This window comes from Rosa chinensis, chromosome 2 (genome assembly GCF_002994745.2).
Source record: "Rosa chinensis cultivar Old Blush chromosome 2, RchiOBHm-V2, whole genome shotgun sequence".
Lineage (NCBI taxonomy): Eukaryota > Viridiplantae > Streptophyta > Magnoliopsida > Rosales > Rosaceae > Rosa > Rosa chinensis.
Genome location: NC_037089.1, coordinates 74,841,746 through 74,863,291, shown reverse-complemented (window position 1 = coordinate 74,863,291; position 21,546 = coordinate 74,841,746). Strand labels below are relative to the sequence as shown.

The 21,546-nt window shown below is 40.2% G+C and overlaps 5 protein-coding genes across 7 annotated transcripts; 2 read left to right on the top strand and 3 right to left on the bottom strand.

Annotated features, from left to right (window-relative positions):
* Positions 1-126: 126 nt before the first annotated feature.
* Positions 127-2,319, top strand: LOC112184991 (protein MICRORCHIDIA 7). Its single transcript, XM_024323209.2, has one exon. It carries the CDS (start codon positions 127-129, stop codon positions 2,317-2,319), a length of 2,193 nt encoding a protein of 730 aa, XP_024178977.2.
* On the bottom strand, positions 1,062-5,273 carry LOC112188633 (uncharacterized threonine-rich GPI-anchored glycoprotein PJ4664.02). Of its 3 annotated transcripts, none has more exons than XM_024327785.2 (4): positions 4,808-5,273; positions 3,099-4,531; positions 2,806-3,008; positions 1,062-2,100 (listed from the first exon to the last, which is right to left on the bottom strand). In XM_024327785.2, exons 1-3 carry the CDS (start codon positions 5,126-5,128, stop codon positions 2,813-2,815), a joined length of 1,950 nt encoding a protein of 649 aa, XP_024183553.1. In that variant the 5' UTR covers positions 5,129-5,273; the 3' UTR covers positions 1,062-2,100; positions 2,806-2,812. The 3 variants fall into 3 exon arrangements, with proteins under 3 accessions (XP_024183553.1, XP_040370888.1, XP_024183551.1); XM_040514954.1 differs by lacking the exon at positions 1,062-2,100 and adding an exon at positions 2,203-2,217; XM_024327783.2 differs by lacking the exon at positions 1,062-2,100 and having other exon boundaries at positions 2,668-3,008.
* Positions 5,274-6,713: 1,440 nt separating this feature from the next.
* Positions 6,714-8,704, top strand: LOC112186073. Its single transcript, XM_024324431.2, has 3 exons — positions 6,714-7,089; positions 7,241-7,264; positions 8,021-8,704. Exons 1-3 carry the CDS (start codon positions 6,891-6,893, stop codon positions 8,365-8,367), a joined length of 570 nt encoding a protein of 189 aa, XP_024180199.1. The 5' UTR covers positions 6,714-6,890; the 3' UTR covers positions 8,368-8,704.
* A 197-nt stretch (positions 8,705-8,901) lies between these two features.
* LOC112186072 (fatty acid hydroperoxide lyase, chloroplastic) lies at positions 8,902-11,572 on the bottom strand. Its single transcript, XM_024324430.2, has 3 exons — positions 10,901-11,572; positions 10,003-10,384; positions 8,902-9,813 (listed from the first exon to the last, which is right to left on the bottom strand). Exons 1-3 carry the CDS (start codon positions 11,360-11,362, stop codon positions 9,161-9,163), a joined length of 1,497 nt encoding a protein of 498 aa, XP_024180198.1. The 5' UTR covers positions 11,363-11,572; the 3' UTR covers positions 8,902-9,160.
* A 3,753-nt stretch (positions 11,573-15,325) lies between these two features.
* On the bottom strand, positions 15,326-19,943 carry LOC112188790 (condensin complex subunit 2). The gene is made up of 13 exons (XM_024327999.2): positions 19,572-19,943; positions 19,284-19,385; positions 18,983-19,100; positions 18,608-18,675; positions 18,465-18,525; positions 18,174-18,374; positions 17,776-18,065; positions 17,497-17,641; positions 17,165-17,409; positions 17,042-17,072; positions 16,714-16,859; positions 16,333-16,443; positions 15,326-15,782 (listed from the first exon to the last, which is right to left on the bottom strand). Exons 1-13 carry the CDS (start codon positions 19,848-19,850, stop codon positions 15,588-15,590), a joined length of 1,992 nt encoding a protein of 663 aa, XP_024183767.1. The 5' UTR covers positions 19,851-19,943; the 3' UTR covers positions 15,326-15,587.
* Between the last annotated feature and the right edge of the window lie 1,603 nt (positions 19,944-21,546).

Sequence of the window (21,546 nt, the reverse complement as noted above, 5' to 3'; positions counted from 1 at the left end):
TATAAATAGGGCCTCTCGTAGTCGCACTACACAAACTCTCCTGATTGCCTTCTCATTCTCCCTGAACGCTCAAAGGAAAGCAAACCACAGTTCTCTTGTCTAGAATTTGCAATGCCAGCATCAGCCATGGGGAAAAGTAACAACAACCCTCGTGCCTATGGTCGCCAAAGCTGCACCAAGCAGTTTTGGAAGGCTGGGGAATACGAAGGAGCTCCTCGCAACACCCGCAGACAAATGGATTCTTCTTCCACTAGTGGATTCGATCACGCCAGGATGCACCCCAAGTTTCTGCACTCCAATGCAACGAGTCACAAGTGGGCTCTTGGAGCTTTCGCGGAGCTTTTAGACAATGCACTGGACGAGGTGCACAGCGGTGCTACCTATGTCAATGTAGACGTGCTTGACAACAAGAAAGACGGAAGCAAAATGCTCCTGGTTGAAGACAATGGCGGTGGGATGGACCCGGAGAAGATGAGGAAGTGCATGTCATTGGGGTATTCAGAGAAAAGCAAGATGGCAGACACCATTGGCCAGTACGGAAACGGTTTCAAAACAAGTACCATGAGGCTAGGGGCTGACGTCATCGTCTTCTCTCGTAGTGACAGAACTCAGAGCATAGGGTTGTTGTCTTACACTTTCTTGAGGAGCACGGCAAAGGAGGATATTGTAGTTCCCATATTGGACTACGAGAGAAGACGAGGGAATGAAACTTGGGGCAAGATGTTCCGATCCTCGAGCGAAAACTGGGACAAAAGTTTGGAGACAATACTTGAGTGGTCGCCATTTGAGAGTGAACGAGACTTGGATCATCAGTTTTATATGATGAAGCAGCACGGCACCCGAATAATCATATACAACCTTTGGGAGGACGATGAAGGAAACTTGGAGCTTGACTTGGACACTGAAGCTCATGATATTCAAATGCGAGGCGTGAACCGGGATGAGAAGAACATACAAATGGCTGAACAGTATCCAAACTCTCGTCATTTTTTGACCTACCGCCACTCGTTGAGGAGTTATGCAGCAATTCTCTACTTGCGGCTTCCCACTAACTTTCGAATCATTCTTCGCGGCAAGGATGTTGAGCATCACAACATTTTGAATGATTTGATGTGGTCCGAGCAGATTACGTATAGGCCTAAGCCTATCGAAAAGGAGGAGACATATATAGCGAAGAAAACCAAGAAGGAAAAGAAGGATACAAATATGGTTGCTGAGGTCACTCTTGGGTTTGTGAAAGATGCAAAAAACCATCTTGATGTTCAAGGGTTCAATGTATATCACAGGAATAGGCTGATCACGCCATTTTGGAGGGTGTGGAATGCTGCAGGAAGCGATGGCCGCGGTGTTATAGGTGTTATAGAAGCTGATTATATCAACCCAGCTCATGATAAGCAGGGGTTTGAGCATACCTTACTTCTTGACAGACTCAAGCAAAAGTTGGTGGAAACGCAAAAGGCATACTGGTCTACCAATTGTCACAAAATTGGCTATGCTCCACGCCGCAATGTCAGGGCTATTAATGAAGAGAGGGAAGCTGCTAAGTCAGGTAGCCAAAGACCAGTTTTAGATTCAAATCCAGACAAGTCCTCTTCACGCAAGACACCGGTTTTAGATTCAAATCCAGATGAGTCCCCTTCAAGCAAGAGACCAGTTTTAGTTTCAAATCGAGACGAGTCCTCTTCACGAAAGAGACCAGTTTTAGATTCAAATCTAGACAAGTCCTCTTCACGCAAGAGATCACTTCCAGATTCGAATACAAATGAAGCCAAATCCCCCCCACACAAAAGTCAGAAAGTTTCTTCAGACAAATCTCCCAATGGGAATGCGGATATGCACAAGAAAAATACAGTGCAAACAACAACAAAGTCATCAACCCGTCGCCAAGAAATTGTGTTAGGATTAAGCGTTGTGGAGCAACCAAGGAAGGAGAACCAAGGGAATGTAGCTGCTGATGTGCAGACTGAAAGATGCAAGTCACGAAGAGAAAATGAGGAATTGATTCTCGCTGACGAGAAAGCACGAGGAGACAATGAGGAAAACAACTTGAAGGAAGAGTTGCGGAATGCATCCAATACCATTCGAGAATTGCGTATACAGCTGCAAAAGGCAAATGAAGAAATTAAGAAGTTGAACATGCAGCAAGACGAGAGAGCACGACGAAACAAAGAAGAAAACAACTTACTGAAGGAAGAGTTGCGGGATAAATCCAATGAGCTGGAAAAGGCAAATGAAGAAATTAAGAAATTGAACATGCAGCAAGACGATCTGATTGACATGTTGGCTGAGAGCGAGATGAAGTTGCGGCACTCAACTTGAAAGGTTGTTAAGATCTAACCTAGCCAGTGATTAGTTGTAATTGGATGGCCTAGTTCAACCCAAATTTCTCGATCAATCTAAGTTGAAAGGATTCAATGAAGTTGTAAATTCACAAGCATTATTAAATTAACAAGTGTGTTTGCAGTTGTCTTATATTTTCTATTGGAATTTTAATGCATATAATTTTTGTCTTTTGAGAAAGTAATTACTCTGCACGAAATACATAAAGCAACCCACCAATTAATAGAAACTCTTCTACTGGAATTTCACTATTTTGAGTTTGACCAAAAAAACATGGAAGGAAGAAAGAGTTCTGCAACACTTGGTGGGGTGCTTAATGTAATGATATATATGCAAGCAGCAACAAATTTAATGGAGTTTGAAATCAAATCATACCCGTTGGCATCATTCTCAATCAAGCCATATCATAAGAATATAAACAAATACAAAAATTGGAACAAATGGATTTAAATTACAAAAACTCACAAACAAATTATGTGTGATCTTGGGAAAGTGAATGTACATCTCGCTTGGGAGGTATTGAAAGATTGCTCTCAAGCATAAAAGAGAGATCATGCATCTGTGACATTATTTTCTCCACATCTTCAGACTTTGATACTGTTTTTGCACTAAAAATATCTCCTCCATCCTTCGCAATATCTTCATCTTTTGGGCCCGCATCAGCCATCCTACATATGCACATAAAGAATATGGTTAAGATAGGTTGTTCAAAGAAGAATGGATAGGAAGATCCAGATAAATAGCCCACATGCATGCACCTGTCTAAAACAGAAGCCTCTGGCTGGGATATATTCACTACTGTAGAACCATGTGAACTGCTAATTTCTCCAGCAGAGAGATCTGGCTGCGAAAAGTTACCAAAATCCAAGTCCTGTGAGTTGCAAGCTGTGCTGAACAGATTTGTTACTGAAGTCTCATCAGCAGGTGTCATCTGATCGACAGTTTGTTTTGAAGAGCTAGAACCATTCTGTGCACTACTCAAGCTAGTAAAATCATTCCAAGCACCAAACGAATCATCATCCTGTGAACTGCTAGCTGTGCTGAACAGATTTGTTACTGAATTCTTGTCAGGAGCTGTTGTCTGATCGACAGTTTGTTTTGAAGAGCTAGATGGATTCTGTGCACTACTCGAGCTAGTGAAATCATTCCAAGCACCAAACGAATCATCATCCTCATCAGCAGTCGTATTATCAGGAGCCTCCTTGCTAGTGGTCTGCCATTGAGTGTCTTCAACCCAATCAACACCAGTAGATAATAAGTTATTTGCATTTTCAGCTATTCTGTCATCCTTCACCGTAGAAAGTGATTCTAACTGTTGAGGCTGCCCAGCTAACCCAGAGTTGGAAATACTCAATAAATCATCTGAAAACCAGTCATTACTCGTGGATGTACTATGGTTTGATTTTACATTAGTCGAGTCCCCAACAGATCCAAACACCGTGTCTATATGGGCAGAAAGATCCACTGTAGAACCCACAAAGGGGTCAAGTGATTTTGATTCTTGAGGAACATTTTCAGAAGCAGCGGACTGAAAACTTGCCGGCCAACTGGAAATGGAATCACCGCTCTCGCCTTGAGTAGACTGCACAGCTGTCGCAGAAGGCTGCACATTCTGAAACAAGCTAAGATTTTCATGACCTTGAAAAGCAGTACTCTCTGTGGTGGTAGTCTGTTTGCCCGACTCAAACGGCTTCTCAGATGCAAAGAAACTAAGATTTTCACTACCTTGGAACGCACCACTCTCTGTAGTGGCAATCTGTTTGCTTGGCTCAAACGCAAATATACTAAGATTTTCACTACCTTTGAAAGCACTAGTCTCTGTAGTGGCAATTGGTTTGTTCGGCTCAAACAACTCTTCTGATGCAAACAAACTAAGATTTTCACTACGTTTGAAAGCACTAGTCTCTGTAGTTGCAGTCTGAGAGCTCGGCTCAAACGGCTCTTCAGATGCATTCAAAGCAGCATCTTTCTCTCCTTCCGAAAAGAAGTTGTCCAGATTCACTCCAGCCAAATCCAGAAAACTTTTAGGCCGAGTGGGAGCCTTCTCATCCGAAAGCCCAGCCCCGGATTTCTCCGACTTAGAAGTCCATCTTAGTTCTACATTTAAAAGCTCAGACACGGTTAACTCATCCTTCGCTGCATTCTGGCCTCTACTGGATTCATTCGCTTTAGTTGATAGGTCCACTATCTCCTGCAAACCACCAAAGTTCCAAACTTTACCAAAGTCTCCTCTATCCAAGTAAACCCCTAAAATTTCAAAGCCTATATTCTACATTAATTAACTTAGAGGACTGATAGGTACCAAAATTGGCTTGAAACTCTTTTAAGTTGATAAGCTAATGCCTACAAAAGCTTCAATCTTTCTCATCATCCAAAAACCAACAACGACATTCTTCAATAGCTTAATCTAAAAGTTGAAATCACATTCTTCAATTTCATGACCAAGCAAAAAGAAGGAGAAGCGTACCGATCCATCTAGAGCCAAGGACTTGAGCAACCACCGGAACCCTAAAGTGTTGCGGAAATTGATAGGATCAGGAGGCAGGTCCTTGCAGGTTTCTGCGCCACAGAAGACGCAACTCAGCGACGCTACGCCTCTGAGAAGCCGGCCTTTGCAATGCTTGCACCGGAGGTACGGCGGCGACGGATCCAGCTCCGATATGGTTTCTTCCGGAGAAGGGAGATTTGCCAACGGCGTGTCGTCTGGGTCGTACGACGACATCTTGGCTTGTTTTCGAAGCAAGATCTGCAGCTGCTTTATCGCATCCGTCGGGATTTCGACGGCCATTTGGAGGCTCTTGGTGGTCGATCGATCTGAGTGTGTGGGTTTTGGATTGGGTCGGTTCAGTCAGAGTCACTGGTTCCGACAGTTCCCACCAGTCTCTGTTTAACTCTCTGTATTTTATGGAAACTGCGCTGGGTAAATGTAAACAAGGAGTGCTTTTTCGATACTGAAAACTGTTTCTGCTAACAAATTATTATTATTATTTTTTTTTTTATCAACAAAAGTTTTTGCTAACAAATTTCACATTAAAAACACTGATCGGAGGGTCGCACCGCCACGTGGTGCAGCAGTTCCTATGCAAGAATTTCTCCTTTGATGAAATGGTATATTAGCTCTTATGTGGCTCCATTGATATGTTTAATAGAAGTCCATTGTGCTGGTAAAATGTTGTACGGAATTTATCAAAAGTATGTACACCAATATATGTGGTAGATAACCACGTGGTGTGGTGTGTTGGTCGAATGGCCTAGTCTGGAACCCCCAGGTCTAGCGTTCGAATCCCAGCTCCATCCCGTGGCCAGCAGATTTGAGGGACCCTTTGGGTTCGTGCGTCTGCGGTGCAGTGGATTAGTCTGGCTTTGCCAGGCTTTCGCCGCAATGTAGGTGCAGGTGTCCTGGCGCTAGGATACCACTGCATGAGTGTGTGAGTTACTAACAACTAACCCGATCAAAAATATATATATATATATATATATATGTGGTAGATTTTTTTATAAATATGGAATTCCTATACAAAAGATTGGTTCAACAATTTTAAGAAAATTCTTAAAGAAATGATAATTGATATTGTGTATGTTTTGGTCATGTTTTGTGTTAGATTTTGATAATTAGATACCTCCATAGCCCTATCAAGATTAACTTTGCAAATATTTTCCTTCCTCGTTTGTTGTAGAAAGCTTTATAAGGTACAAATCCACTTAGTCTAATCCACTTAGCTGTATAAGATATAAATCCACTTAGTCATGTTGATGGGTGTTCCTATAGTTAGGTGTATTCCTTTTAGGTACTTTTCCATGAACCCATTCACGTTTATTTTATTTTTTACAATTTAAAAAGTCATTCCTTTTGCACTTTTATTTTTATTTTTTCCAATTTAAAAAGTCATTCATTTTTACTATTTAACAAACAGTACAATAATGATTTGCTCAGAGAGCCGTCAGTAGAAGTCATTTTATTATGTTTTATAATAGTGTGTTTTTAATAACATTCAAATGTTATTTATCTATGAAAAATCCAATGCTATATTATAAAATTCACATTTTCATTATCGGTGATGATACTACTTCGACAGTATTACATAATTAATCAGAACAAAAACATTAGTATTGCTATAAAAAAAATTTCATTCTACGTATCGAATTATAACTTTAACGTTGTTGAGTTAGTGTATTGCGAAAACTGAGAGATTCTCATTTGTAATTTTATTCCTTTTCCAAAAAAAACACTATTAGGAAATAGGATCGACCACAACATATTATTATGAGATGAAATTTTTTTCATATGAATTTTTTTTCAATCATTTCGAACAGTGTTAGTGAAGACGCCGCGTGACAACGTGTATCTTTAACCAACTGGCACTCTAAATTCTAAAACCACCGTCACAGCCTCACAGACGCCCCACACTCACCCATCTCCCACCTCCTTCTTCTTCTTCTTCTTCTTCTTCTTCCACTAAACCACGGCTGAATCGACGTCGCCGTGTCCGAAATTCCTCGACTTCCGATCCCGATTTTACACCAGCCGAGACTAGCAACAAGAAGAAAAGATGGCGATGAGTCCGGCGGTGCTGAAGGCGGGGCTGGTCATAGTGGGCCTCTGCATAGCCGGCTACATTCTCGGCCCACCTCTCTACTGGCACTTCATGGAGGGCTTGGCCGCCGTCTCCCACTCTTCTTCTTCTTCTTATTCCTGCCCTCCTTGCACCTGCGACTGCTCTTCTCAGCCGCTCCTCTCCATCCCCATTGGTAAATTTCTCGATCCAATTTTACTAGATCTGATTAGATCTCTTTCTTCTTCTTTTTTAGGTTTTCAGTAAGCTGTAAAATGGACTCTGTGTTGTTTATTTGTTTCGCAATCTGGTGGAGCTGTACTGATCTTTGTTTGTTATTTCTGCAGGACTCAGCAACATTTCGTTTGCAGGTTAGTTTCTAATCCCAGATTAGCTATGTGTGATGTTTTAGATTGATTGGTGTGTAATGGTGTTTGTGGCTGGTCATTAGTTTTCGCTGAAGTGCTACTTCCTTAGGACAGTGAAATAGTTTGGCAAATATCATTTTTCTTCTTTATCAGTTTCAATGCCCTACTGGAAACTAGAATTTGAGCTGAATTGAGACTATGGCAAAAGTTAGCTTTCACTTTTAGATCCCCCCATCACCCAGCATACAATTTGGGAAGACATTTTAAATCTTGTTATTGAAAACTTTGCTGTTGTATATAGATTCGTGTTTCGAACATCATGTCAGCTAATTGTGTAGATCGTGTGTGGTCTGTCCTCATCATAATATTTTGGAGTTAACTAGTTAAGACTACATCGAGAGCTCTCTGCCTAGTAGGTTTCTTTATGGATCGCCCCTGGATTCTGGCGTTTTGTTAATCCTATCTTTGATGGAAATGACTTGCCACCCACTTCGTTTCATCAATTTGAGTTCTTTTTGAATTCTTGGTGTACTTTGAAGGATGGGTTTCTGTCTTTCATTGTCATTTGTTTGTTCCTTACTTATTCTGGTTGAACCAAGATCCACATACTTAAGACTTATTATCATATAGGAGGTTAAGTAACAAAATGTTCTTGCTTTTCCCAAGTTTGGTTTTGGAAGCTTAGTTTATTTAACTTGCATTTCCATGAAAAGTTGGCTACATGAAGGTTTAAGATTTTGATTCAATCCTTATATGCAGACTGTGCAAAGCATGATCCAGAGGTAAATGAGGATACTGAAAAGAACTTTGTGGATCTTTTGACTGAGGAATTGAAGCTTCGGGAAGCTCAAGCTTTGGAGAATCAGCAAAAAGCCGATATAACTCTACTGGAGGCTAAGAAGATTGCATCCCAGTATCAAAAGGAAGCTGACAAGTGCAGTTCAGGGATGGAAACATGTGAAGAAGCAAGGGAGAAAGCTGAAGCAACATTAGAGGCTCAGAGGAAAATGACAGCAACGTGGGAGCTTAGGGCTCGTCAGAAGGGATGGAAAGAAGGAATGACCAAGTCTACTGCTCAGACGCAAGGAAATGTCCAGACTGCGTAGAAACCACTCTGCTGACTTATTGAACAGATCCTCTTCAACATGGTACTTCCTCCGTTGCTTAGTGATAAACTCTACTAGGCTTTTCTTCTTCACCTTAGAAGTGGGGCATAATATGCAAGAATCTGATCGATTATATGCACCAAACCAAGTTATTTGTTACCATTTACAGTTACAAGTATAGAAAACTTAGTTGTTATCAAATTGTAGTAGAATGTCGGCAAGAACCTTGATCATCAATTTCTCAACCCAATTGTGGTTGAATGTTCCACTTGTAAGACTGAAAGAAGAAATTCTTCACTAAATGTCAGTATGGATGGCTGTCTATCCCCTTGCATGATTGGTTGATGCTCAATTTTTTGTTGCTCCTTTTGAATTTGTATTTATTATTATTATTATTATTTTTTGGGTGCTTGTAAGGAACACCTAGGAGATTTCCATTTAGCTGAAGGTTATTGGGGAAAGACAGATTGTGGGCCTAGCTTCTGTGCAATCTCCAGGTCCGATAAACCATGTGCATTCATTAGGCCCACTTTGTTTAAACAAATGAAAAATTGGGCACTCATTCAAATAAGCGGAGTGGGGGACCCATGATCCACCCCACATTATGAACCACCACCCATAACAATTAACGAGTTCATTTTTATTTATGGAATCTTGGCACCTCCAGCTTGGCCCTTTCCTCGAGTGTCTGCCCCTCTTTAATTGTCTACAACCCCTAACTAGACTCTTAAGAATTTACAAGCACAAACAGAACCTTCATATATCATAATCACCTCTACTTAACGGACTGTGATCATGCTGCTTCCTGCTTGGCCTTCTCAACGGCTGTAATAGAGGAAGAAGTCCCGGTGATTGAGTCATATCTTTGAAATGTATAAGCAACGAACAAACAAGCAGTGAGGGTCACTGTGTCCTTGCCCGGGCACTGTTTGTTTGAGGCGCTGGGTGAACCAGTTTGCGGTCCGTTGGACCAGTACAAATAATTCTGTAACTCTTTGTTTTCCAGGAACCGGTCCGGTTTAAAAGTCTCCGGATCATCAAAGATCTTCCCGTCCCTCATGACCTGTGTTTGAAACCCACAAAGCAACTCCCCCTTCTTGATCTCAAAGGCCGAGTCATGCGAACTGAGTTGGAAGTCCTTTCTGGCCCGGGCGAATTGGAGAGGAACTGGGGGGTTGAGCCGGAGTGTTTCATACACCACAGACTGAACGAGTTGCAAGTCTTTCACCGATTCAAAACTCAGAGTTGAACCGGCATTTTCCCTGACTTCTTTGACTAGTCTTTGTTGTAAACCAGTGGTGTCACTGGCTATTGCGCTTACTAAACTCGGAAGAAACACTGAGAACCCACCAAATGCGTTGAAGCCAAGCACAAACAGAAGGTTGTGAATAGCTTCTTCTTTACTGAGTCCGAACTCGGTTTGACCTCTGTTTACTACTTCTTTACCTGCAAAACATACCACAGAGATATGGAACTAAACTTTTCAAGTCGACTATAGCTACCTTACTGATTACTTAGTAGAACACATCTCTAATAGACGTAACAATATATCATAAATGCACGCACGTACTAATAGTTTCTAATTAATAACACTTGAAGAGAATGAGTGATTGTGTGTTTGAACTTTAAACTCACCATATTCTTCTATAAACTGGTAAACCTTTTTGTAGTCTCCACTCACAAGAAAAGATGGGTATGCAAAGGAATGGAGGAAAATCTCCTCGAGAGGCTGAAGCACACCGATCTTCACAGTGGGGAGGAGCTGGAGGGCGAGCCAGCGGTCGAGCATAGCGTAGCCAGACTCGGCTATTTTGGGCGAGTTCGAAGCGTCAGCTCCAACTAAGCATTTTGTGAGGAAATTGAAGAAGGACTTCTGGAGTGGGATCAAATAGCTAGCCTTTCCATCCTTTGCAACATCTGCATCTATCGTGTCCCAAAATGTGGAAAGGTTGGCAGTGAGCTCAGTTACCCATATCTTGGAGCTTTGTTTCAAGATGTCCATGGCAAAGCTCTTGATCTGTGACGAAAAAAAAAAAAAGACTAAGATGGTAGTTTAGCTTTGGCGTTCGATTAATAATTTAATTAGTTGCTCCTTTAGAAAAACTTAACCCAGCCTCTGATCACATATTCGGATTTTTCGACTTGGCCAAGGCCAGGACCATCATCAACAACTGTAATGGTCCCTATCTAATTTAAAGTTCTAAAAAGGGTCCAATTAAAACTCATATTAATTCTTGGATAAATTGTGGAGATTTCCCCAAACTCAAGTCTAGCTATGATAAAGACAACCGAACGAGCAGGTTCACACTCGTCCGCGTCACACTAATCTTTTCCAAATAATTAATTCCGATAAATTTAGAACCGTTCAAAAAAGATTGGCAATTTATTTAATTAAGACTCATATCCATTATGATGTTCAGAAAATTTACTTGTGGGTTGATGAGGGAAAATGAGTCAAATCTAGGAACCCAAAAACTGTTCAAGTGAAAAATGAATTAACATAAGTTTAAGGTAGAGAAATCCATGTACGCACCTGGGCGTGTTGAGGTTCAGAAGTATCAAGGTAAGCACAGGTCCTGAGGTCACCGGTGAACTTAACACTGGGCATGAAGTCGCCGACCAGACAGTTCTTCTTCTCGACGACGTCCATGTCGAAGAGATACGAGAACGACTTGCAGTCCAGCACGGCCACAACGTTGGGGTTAACACCCAAGAACAGCGGGAAACTCGGAGGGACATTGGTCCGGAACACCGTACTCTTGTACTTGTCCGTTCTTTTCTTGAAGAACGTCTCCGGTCCCTGGAACCAGAAGTAGTCCAGCCGGTCGGAGATGGGGCCCAGCAACGGAAGGCCGTACGCCCCCGGGATCGTACGGACGGGAAGTGACGTCGGCGGTGGTGAAGAAGTCACTATGTGTGATGGTGAAGAAGAAGAAGAAGAAGAAGAAGAAGAAGAGGGTATACCTGGAGTGATGCTCATCATGAAAGCAGACATTTTTGGGTTCGAGGTTTTGGGATTTTAAGGGGGAGGGGGAGTGAGGACTCTGGGGAAAAGGGGGAGAGTTGTTTATGGTTTAGTTGTGAATTGGTGAGGTAGGAGATTCTGGAACTATTTGTATATAAAATGAAGAAGGGGTTTTTTTCGGGTGGACAAGAAAATCTGAAAATCCAAAGAGCGAGCCAGGTTCTTGTTACTTTATCATGAAATTCATCTGCTTTTCTTGCTTTTGAATTTTCCATGTGATTAGGTACTGTAAGTGAATATTTTGTCTGTTCATGATGTGTGGGACATAGAACTGATAATGTACCGAGAGAAGACAGAAAGAAAAAAGAATTCTCAATTGGTGTATGGATCATGTGAAGAACGACAAATATCCTTTTCATTATTTTTCACATTTTAGTTATCATGATCAATTATTTTCATTAACACCAACATCAATGAGTTAGAATTATCAACGGAGTATAAAATACGTATAGATTTCAAAGATATCTCTATGTTTTCAAACTATTTTTATATCATTTAGGAAACTAATTTTGTACAAACATGGGTGCTAAATTAATGGTGTTCAAGAAGTATTGAACTATTGATAACTTGATCCACGCTCTTCTAAAAGTATGGCTTTTAAGTTTGATAATTGTATCCAATTAGTGTGTGTAGTCCCTTCTGAGTTGATCATCTTGATCAGTTCTCTTCTAGCTAGCAAAGATCAATACCTGATAAATGACAAACTCGATGGCATATAATTTTTTAATCAAATTTGGATTAAAATTAGCCAAATAAAATTTTGTTTTAAGAGAATTATTGGTTTACCAAGGATTTAGATCATCCAATCAAATGTGACTGGTCCGCAACAATTGATTTTATTTCGAGCAACTCTTTCACCAATCCTAATCAAATTCTTTATCTTCTCAAATCTCAAGGTGAAGGAACAGTGGCTGGTGATGGACTTGAAGATTTGAGAGAATAACATGAAGGAATGGAAGTTTTCCTGGGTGATGAACTGATTGATGATGTTATGAGACCACAAGGGAGATCTTTTCATCTCCATTTGTTCGTTAAGTTCTTTCATCTATTCCAAAATGAAAAATTTCACAATTGGTCATTCAACTATGACTTATCCGACATTTTGGTCACTGAAGTTTCAAATATATCACTTTAGTCACTCAACTATTACACTCTCAATCACTTTATTCATTTTGTTAATTTTTTTCATTAAAAAAAAAAATTCCTTGGGTCACTAAAGTGATTGAGAGTGTAATAGTTGAGTGATCAAAGTGATATATTTGAAACTTCAGTGACCAAAGTGTCGAATGAGTCATAATTGAGTAACAATTTGTGAAATTTTCCGATTCTAAAATAAAGTTCTTTCTAATGAATTTTCTTTTTAAAATAGCTTAATGAGTTTAATTAGGAGAGAGAAAGAAAATATTATGTGTTAATATTAGTCATTGATTATGTATTAATCTAAGGGTCTACATTTAGAGTATAGATTTGACTATAAAATGATATGTCATTGTATATACATATGTGTGTGTGTGTAATGCGTGGTTATACACTTATACTAATGATACATCATAATCATGGTTGTTAAAAATGAAGTACAAATTTATACTAAAACAGTAAAATGACCAAATGCCTCCCTGATATATATGTGTTTAGATCGTGTCTCGTACGAGGACATGATGCACATGCAGACGGCAGCTCATTGATTTCCATTGCCTAGTCTACCCTACTCGTTTGCCACTGACACGGTGATGGGTCTCTGTCGTTGCAAATGTCCTGCGTTTTATATTTAACAAGGATGCTTCAAAATATATTTTGTGTATAAATTACTACAACCCTTTTCATAACTACATGATATATATGATTTGATGCTCCCCTTCTTGTTTGATTCAAAACGATAAGTTTTTGTTTTGGTCTGAATTCAAAAGGATAAGTTAGAAAACCTATGAGATAATATCTTTTTTTTTTATAGGGAAAGATAGAAAATTCATTCAATCAATCGAAAGCTAATATTGGGGGATATAGACCGAAATCCCAAGAAACCGTGGTTACATATACCATCAGACCAATGGGCCCAAACTCTAACCACAATATACCTCCTACCAAGGCAACTTTGAACCGATAATCCCGAAAGTCCCAGTAGTACCTCGTAGTCGACAGTCAATTGACAGCGTCCTCTTCAACACCGTGTCTAAAAGGTAGCAGACCACGTGTAAATGATCGCTTGTTAGCAGATCGACCACTACAGTAAACCAAATTTGAACCAAATCGTCCTCGGGAATGTCACCATTGACATGGCATAACACATAGACCTAATCCTAGCTCCAAAGAGTAGGAACACAACCATAACTCAAGTGAGTAGAGACTTATTAACCCTAACTGAAAAAACAAAACCCTAACCAAAACCAACAGGAAAACATTGCACCCCACAATTCGCCGCCAAGCTACAGTCACCTGATCATACATAACGGCCGTCGTCGTTGAATTGAAGTTGGCTTTGCCGCTCCACCCCTCTGTAGATCTGATCTGTGGTGATCCCCAAAAGTCACCCAGCCATCTCAACCATCCTCACAGCCAATAGAACAACGCGGCCTGAAAAAAACTCCTTCGAGAATCCACCTGCTCCACCGCCTCCCATCGACCCCTACCACAGCAGACCATACCCAATAGTGCCACACAACAACACCGCCTTCCCACCCAGCGCCAGACGCTCCTGCTCCGGACAAAGATCTGCACCACTCGACCCAGACCGGAACCACCATTAGCAAAGCCGCCGACCTCAATCAAGGCAGAGGAAAGTCGCCTGCAATGCTTCCGCCTCCACCATCTCGAAGACACCAAATCCCCGTCCGGCAACAGCCACCATGCACCGGCGAGACCAAAGGCCCACGCTAGAGCCGGGGCGCCGTCGGACGAGACCACGCAGCCAACACCAAGAAAACCCAAAGTTTCACAGGAAAACCTAAGACCTCCGATATTATGATCAGCCCATAATTTGAGATGACGTCGAGAGTTCCCTATGTATCTATATCTATATCTATATTTAAAAGAAGAGATTTTGTTAATGAAAGTGGTGTGAAAAGGTAATAAAATTCTTAGACTTTATATTAATTTTAAGTAACTTTTAATAATTGAGTGGTAGTATAGTAAATGATAAAAGAAAAAAAATTATATAAAAAGAAAATAAATAATTTTTCAAACAGTTGACTGCCCATGTCTACAATAACCAGCTGAACATGCCGAGGCCTTAGCATGTCAGGCTGCAGTGAGCTTTGTTTTAGATCATAACATGATGCCTATGTTGATAGAGACTGATTCGAAGCTGGTGCAACAACAGGTTTCAGTTAACTCCATTTCAAATACTTCTTTGCTGGGAAGAATTTATAACGATATTGGGGAGAGATTGCTCTCTTTTCCAAATGTGAAGATTAGTCATATAGGTAGGGAAGCCAACAAGGTTGCTCACCTACTAGCAGATCATGCCAAGTCTCTGCAGCAAGAGCTGGTTTTTGTTTCTCCACCTAGTTTTTTGCTGGCTGCTGTAGCAGCTGATTCTAATGCTTTGTAGTTCTTCAAATTCTCAATAAAGGGATGACCTCATTTTACTCAAAAAAAAAAAAAAAAAATTTGCAATAACCACTCATTATTAAAAAATTGACAGAAATGACCTTAAAAAATTAAAAAAATTTGAGAATTAATTAAATCACAACCTGCTTTTCTCTTCCACTATTTTTTATATGCAGTAACTGTTTTTTTTTTCAATTATCTTTTCTTTTTCATGTTCTGAAGAAAAAAACAAAACTGTACACATGCACATGTGTGGAGAAAAATTAGTAATAGTTATTTTAATAACTAACATGTATCACAGTTATCAAAATAATATCTTAGACGAAGCCCATATCAAATCAAGCCAAACAGAAGACTAATAAGCTGAAAAAAAAAATATTCATGAGAAGTAGGGAGTGATGAATTCCCTTTTTTAATTAGCAAGATCACACCAAAGATCAACTCCATATACAAATACAACCCAACTTGAGTGAGTCTAGGAGACTAATCGAAGATATTACAAAGGCCGCCTGGAGATTGATTAAATAGTTGTTAACAAGGTACACATCAGGCAAATTTTTCTCCATTATAAATATGATGATGAGCTAAGCTCCATAATGGACCATAAAAAATTACAATGCTCCCAACGGTTCCACTAAAATGTGCCTCATTACAAGAGAGGTAGGTGTACACTGAGATCATCCAGATTGGTATTGCCAAGGATCTTCAACCCATGCTCATTGGCTAAATGCAATAGGCATATGAAACACAGATGAGGGGAGATGTCATTGATAGTTGGAGCAGCCCTGCAGTCACTAGGAAAGCTACCCAATATTTGCTTGAAGGACACCACCTGTTCTTCGCCCTTTATCAAAATAAAGAAATATCAATAATCAGAATTTACATTCTCAAAAGTTGAAATGATGTATGAATGAACTGCCATAGACAATTCATGGTGGTGCCAGACATGTGGTTGAATACAGCAAGTTTTTGCTTTCCTATTTGTTCCTTGAACCACAAACGAAGGAGAGCAGACCAAATAGACGTGAAATAATCGAAGTTCCTAAATATGGTTCACATTTAACAAGTTTTTCCATGCATAGGAATCTGTCAAGTCTAGCGTATCCAATTCAAGACAAAGGTGTGTAGATCAATCATATCCATGCTCAACAGGCTTGTATTAGTTTTTTTTTTTTTGGGTGAACAGGCGTGTAGTTGTTTGCAATTAATACCTATTTATGTATCTTTTAATTTTATTTGAATATAAAGGTGCATTCCTATAAGTTATGTTACACGTCCTGTAAGTTATGTTATTCCTATAAGTTATTTCATTTTTCTTATCCATTATTCTATAGAAAAAAAAATGGTACACTAAAAAACCTATATAAGAATATAAAACAAAATTTGTTACACACCTGGGTAGACTTTTGAACAGTTTCTTGTACATGGGCCCAAAGGGTTTCTTTCAAAGCCTGGACATCAACTTGTTTGGACGTCTTGTCATACTGGACTTCAATTTTGTTTACCTGTATTATTTAGAGGTAGGATGCAAGCGTAAGCTAAAACTGCAAGTATTTGTTTTAATTCCAATAACACGCTCAAACTATTCTTAAGATTGCAGTTGCAAAGCCCTATCTCCTCCATGATGAATATGTATAGAACTTGAAACTTTTCAATCATCGACCTGAGATATACATGAACTCCCATTCATATGCTACCAAACAGTAACACTCAGACTCATGCACAAATGCAAGGGATAATTCAAAATACACCACGCTGAAAGGTTAAGAACCAACCTGGCGAGGTTGAGAAACAAGTGTGCTAAAGTCCTCTACATCACTATGGACATTTCCCTCGTCATATTGGCCGTCATCATACTGGCCACCACCATCATCACAAAATGAAGATTGCCCACAATCATCATATTGTTGCCTTGATTGATCTGATTACAGGGAAGGTATAACAATACATGTCATAATTATTTTGTCCATATATCAATTGCACATTTCACACAAAAGAAAGAAAAAGGATCCGAAGAAAAAGGTTTGTACTGCAAAGTTCCAAAGTTCCAAAGGTCTTAATTGGTCATTTGTACTGTTTATCAACCAAAAAAAGATTTGTTACCTGAGGACTTCTTCCCTCTCCTTCCAAGGCACTACAACCAAAAGAGCATATCAAGAAAAAGATACAGTAAACTCCACTTTAATGGAAAAACATATATATACCAATAGTTGTGAAAAGTATTACCTTTACATTGGGTAGAAGGAATAACTTGATAAGATCCTCTGGTTGATAGTGGCAATCCTCAGGAAGTTTCGTACTGCAACTTGCTCTATTTGCGGGCAGCAGCAACGACTTGGGGTTTTTGGGGGGAGCAAATAGATCTGACATTTCTTCTTCCAAGGCTTTTGTGAAATCAATATCAGGCTGTTGTTTGCTTCTTTGTCGCTTAATTGTTATTGGTGGTTCTGCAGGAGGATTCATCTCGGAACCTGGAAAACGGGTCATGAAATATGTTCACAACTACAGATGACATACAGTTATGCATGCATGCATACTGGTATGATATGAAACCTGACCTTTAGTTTTTTGGTACTTCCAATGATCAGGACCTGCCCAAGCATTTTGTTTTGAAGTGAATCCAAGACTTAAAAACAAAAAGCCATCAACTTTCTCAAGTCTGTCATCAAAATCAGGTTCATGGAAAGAACTTAGTTCATTTTCCTGCAAGAGTTAATAGACTATCAGGGACCAAAGTAATTCTTCACTTATTCACAGATTTGAGAGGGACCAATGAAACAAATACATATGATCGAAAAACCGGTTCTATGAATAGTATATCTGTATGTAATATAAACCTCATGATAACTAGGGAAACTTGTATTTTCGTAGTTATGTTCCTCCTCCACCATGCTTGTTTGCTCATCATGATCATAATCCCAGGTCCCATCGTTGTGAGATGCAACACCACCATCAATGTCAATGTCATTATTAAAGGTAGAATCATCTTGTTCTGCCGATTCCTGAGCACATGAATATGTATCTGGTGGCCTTCTGTTATCTTCATCAAATCTATCAACCAAATGCCTGAGAGTTGGTGAAATTTCATCTTTCATCCGCATGTTCGTTACCATCTCTTCAACATATTCTATAGAAAGAGCAAGAAGATATGGCTGTTATTGAAACTTAATAGTCTAATTTGGATAATGAGAAGAAAAGAGTTACCAGGAACACAATAATGTGACCAAAAACTCACCACTAGCAAAAGAAAGATCAATGGTATCTGATTTATCATGTTGATTCTCAGATGATATGCACTTCCCTGGCACCTCCGATGAGTCAAAGAGCACTCTGCATCTACCATATACTCCAAGATTATTCATTAAAAGACCCCTGGCCCCGCCTTCATCAAATTGTGCAGATGTCTGATGATAGAGTGGATCAACTGCAAATGCAACTGAAAATGAAAACAAAACTACGTTATAAATTTTACCTTTGCATCTCATGTCCAAAGTAGTAATAAGATTAGGAAAGCATATGTAATCACCATCAAACTTTTTCACATTTAGAGCCTCAAAAGATGACTCCAGTGTCGATAAAGGTGACATCTGCATTTATGTATTTATGTCAGACATCAGTAGTTAGTATTCAGAGTTTATAATCATTCTATCAAGTCAGAGAGCAACAAACCTTTCTCTCTTTTTTGGAAGTAGCCATGTCTTGTTCATTGTCAGCATTGGCATCCTCCGTACCAGTATCTAACATTAGAAGAGAGGGTAAAGAGACTAATTTATATCATGGAGCACAAATCCAGATTAAAAAGGTGAAAGTACTACATATTAGCTGCTTAAAGATAGCTGTACACCATACATATTTTCTCTACCCTGAAACTATAGATTGACTACTATGAACAGACCCGCAACTTAGATAAAATCTACTTCTCCTCACATCAATAATTGTTCCAAATGAAGTAAAGCACTAGTTTTGAAATCAACTTTAGCCAGGAAATGAAAACTCTTGAAAAAGAAACAAAAAGGCAAAGCTACAGCTGACCAAGAATCTAACCTTGTTCATTGTCTTGTCCAGCTCGATTCATCCCACCAAGGACCTTGTATGCCTCGGAGTGAACTGAATCAACTCTCAAGGAGTAAATCTTCACTCCAGCTTCCAAAGTGCAACTTGCCTGCACAGATAGAAAAGTGAACTTAGCAAATTCAAATGTGGGAACTCTCCACCAGTCCGAAAAATGTAATTCTTTCTAACTAAATTTGGTCTTCATAAACTTCAAGTACCACAACTAACCCGAAAGATTACTCGAAAAGGAACTGTCTTTATCTATCATAGCATTAAAAAGAGGGCAATGTACCTTTTGAAAATTCGTCTCAGCATCCTTTTCCTCTTCGACCTTGACAAGCTCCGCCAAGTGGTCAATCAAGTTCAGCTCCCAAGTATTCTTTTGGTTAATTTTCTGCACCCGACATATCAAAACCAAATTTTATCAAAAAAAAAATGTACCAAGAAAACTAATACAGTAAAAGGGTCATCACAATTCACACTCATATTGTCAAATTCCTAATTTTTCAAAGCAAGAATTTCAGTAAATAAATGGGGTCTAATTCTAAATCGAGTTTCAGAGAGAGAGAGAGAGACCGACATTTTCACTCGCGAGTTTTATACAATTCTGGAAGAGCTCAAGGATCTGCTGCTTGTCGAGGCCGGGATCGGAATCGGGGCCGTCAAGCAGTGGCTGACGATTGAGGGCGAGGGACTTTCTTCGAATCGCGGCTGCGCGTGCGGCGCGTGTCTGGGCACGCTCGAGGTGGTCGTCGTTGGAGCCGAGGAAGAAGGGGCTGGTGGGAGACTGGAGGCGGGCGGCCATGGAGAGGCGCTGCTTCTGGGTGGTGGTTGGGTCGGGGCTTAGGACGTCGGCCATTGGTAACTGAGAAATTGAGAGAGAGTATTGGGGAATTAGGGTTTCAAAATTTGGGGGAAAATTATGGGTGTGAGGATACCGATGCGTCCAAGTGGTTTCCCTCCATTTTGATTTTGAAATTTTTGTGGGCCGAGAGCCGGAGACTTTTTTTTTTTTTTTTTCTCAAAATGAAACCCACCAATTAGAAAACAACGAATGCCGACGAAAATTCGTTCGCAAAGGGATTTTCACATTAAAAATTTTGAATTATTTCCATTGCCGACTATTTTTTTGTTGATAATATATTTTGCCTACGAAATAATTATTTTTATTGCCGAAGAAAGTTCGTCGTTATATATATATATATATATTTAAGGATATCTCTATTTGTGTTTGATTCAAACTCTTGGTTACTTGACCTAGTGGTAATAGGGTTCAATTAGAAGAATCTAAAGATTATATTTCCTTGTATGATTCAGACTCTATGCATTGTAATTCTCTATATAAAGAGGGTCCTATTATCAATGAGAATACACAACAAATTTATCTCAATTTCTGATTCCCTAAAACACATTATCAGCACGAAGCACTAACCCTGAAACCTAATATTCGTAGCCTTCAAACCACAGAAACTTCCGCCGCCCACCTTGAAGCTCTCACCTCCAGAAGCCCAGAACCGGCGGCATTGTCCCCAGAATCGGCCGGCAAATACCCAAACCGGACCCCGGAAATACCAATATCCTCTCTGCCTGGTTCGAAGCTTTCCTCCCTGCCTACTGCTACCAAACTCCACCAGCAGTTGCAGCCGGACCCCATATCACCGGAGCTGAAAAATCACCACCGGAACCGGCCTAAAACCACACGAACCGGCCGCCTGAAGCAACTGAACCATCGAACCACCACCTGCATCATCTGCCTCTGCTTCAGTCAACCGAGCCCATATCTGGTCAACCTTAGGCCCAGAACTCAGCCTAAGGCCCAGAAGCAGATCCGCCAAGCCCAGAAGCAGGCCCTCTGACGTCAGCGTCCAGTCAGCCCTCTGTCTTCAGCATCCAAACTGCCACGTCAGCGTCCTCGCAGGCGTCCAGTCAGCCTGCCACGTCAACATCCTGACTGCCACGTCAGCAACCGGTGCAACGTCCTCATCTACGGTCAACCTTTTTCCGGCCATCTACAGTAACTTTTCCTGCGACTTTTTCCGGTCAAGAATTTCCGACCACTTTTCAAGGTAAATCTTTTCTAAAAGTTCCCGTTTTTGAAGTTTTTTTTTTCAATTTCTTCTTCTTTTCTCGGGGACTTCCAATATCCCTTCTTCTACCCCCCTTTCTTCTTCATAGGGGAGACCAAAAGCCGAACTGTGGGGGTTCGTGCTCACTCCAAGTTTGGAGCTTGTAGAGTCCTCCAAACTTAGAGTTTGTTGAGAAGAAAACGATCGACCACATACATCATTGTTTCGATCTAATCCAAAACCCCTCTTGGAATCGGATTTTTCTTATAAGCGACTACGCTTAGAAAATCGCTAATTTCTTTGAAGCGACTACGCTTAGGAATTTAATAGTTTTTCGTGGTAGCCTTTTTCGCTCTGAAACTAACCCTAATCTTGTGTTGTTTTTAAAGATGAGTTACCTGAACAAGTTGAACTTTGTTTCACTAGAGACAACGGGTGTAGGATACCATAGGTGGGTCCGAGATGTGCGCCAACATCTTAAGGCTGATG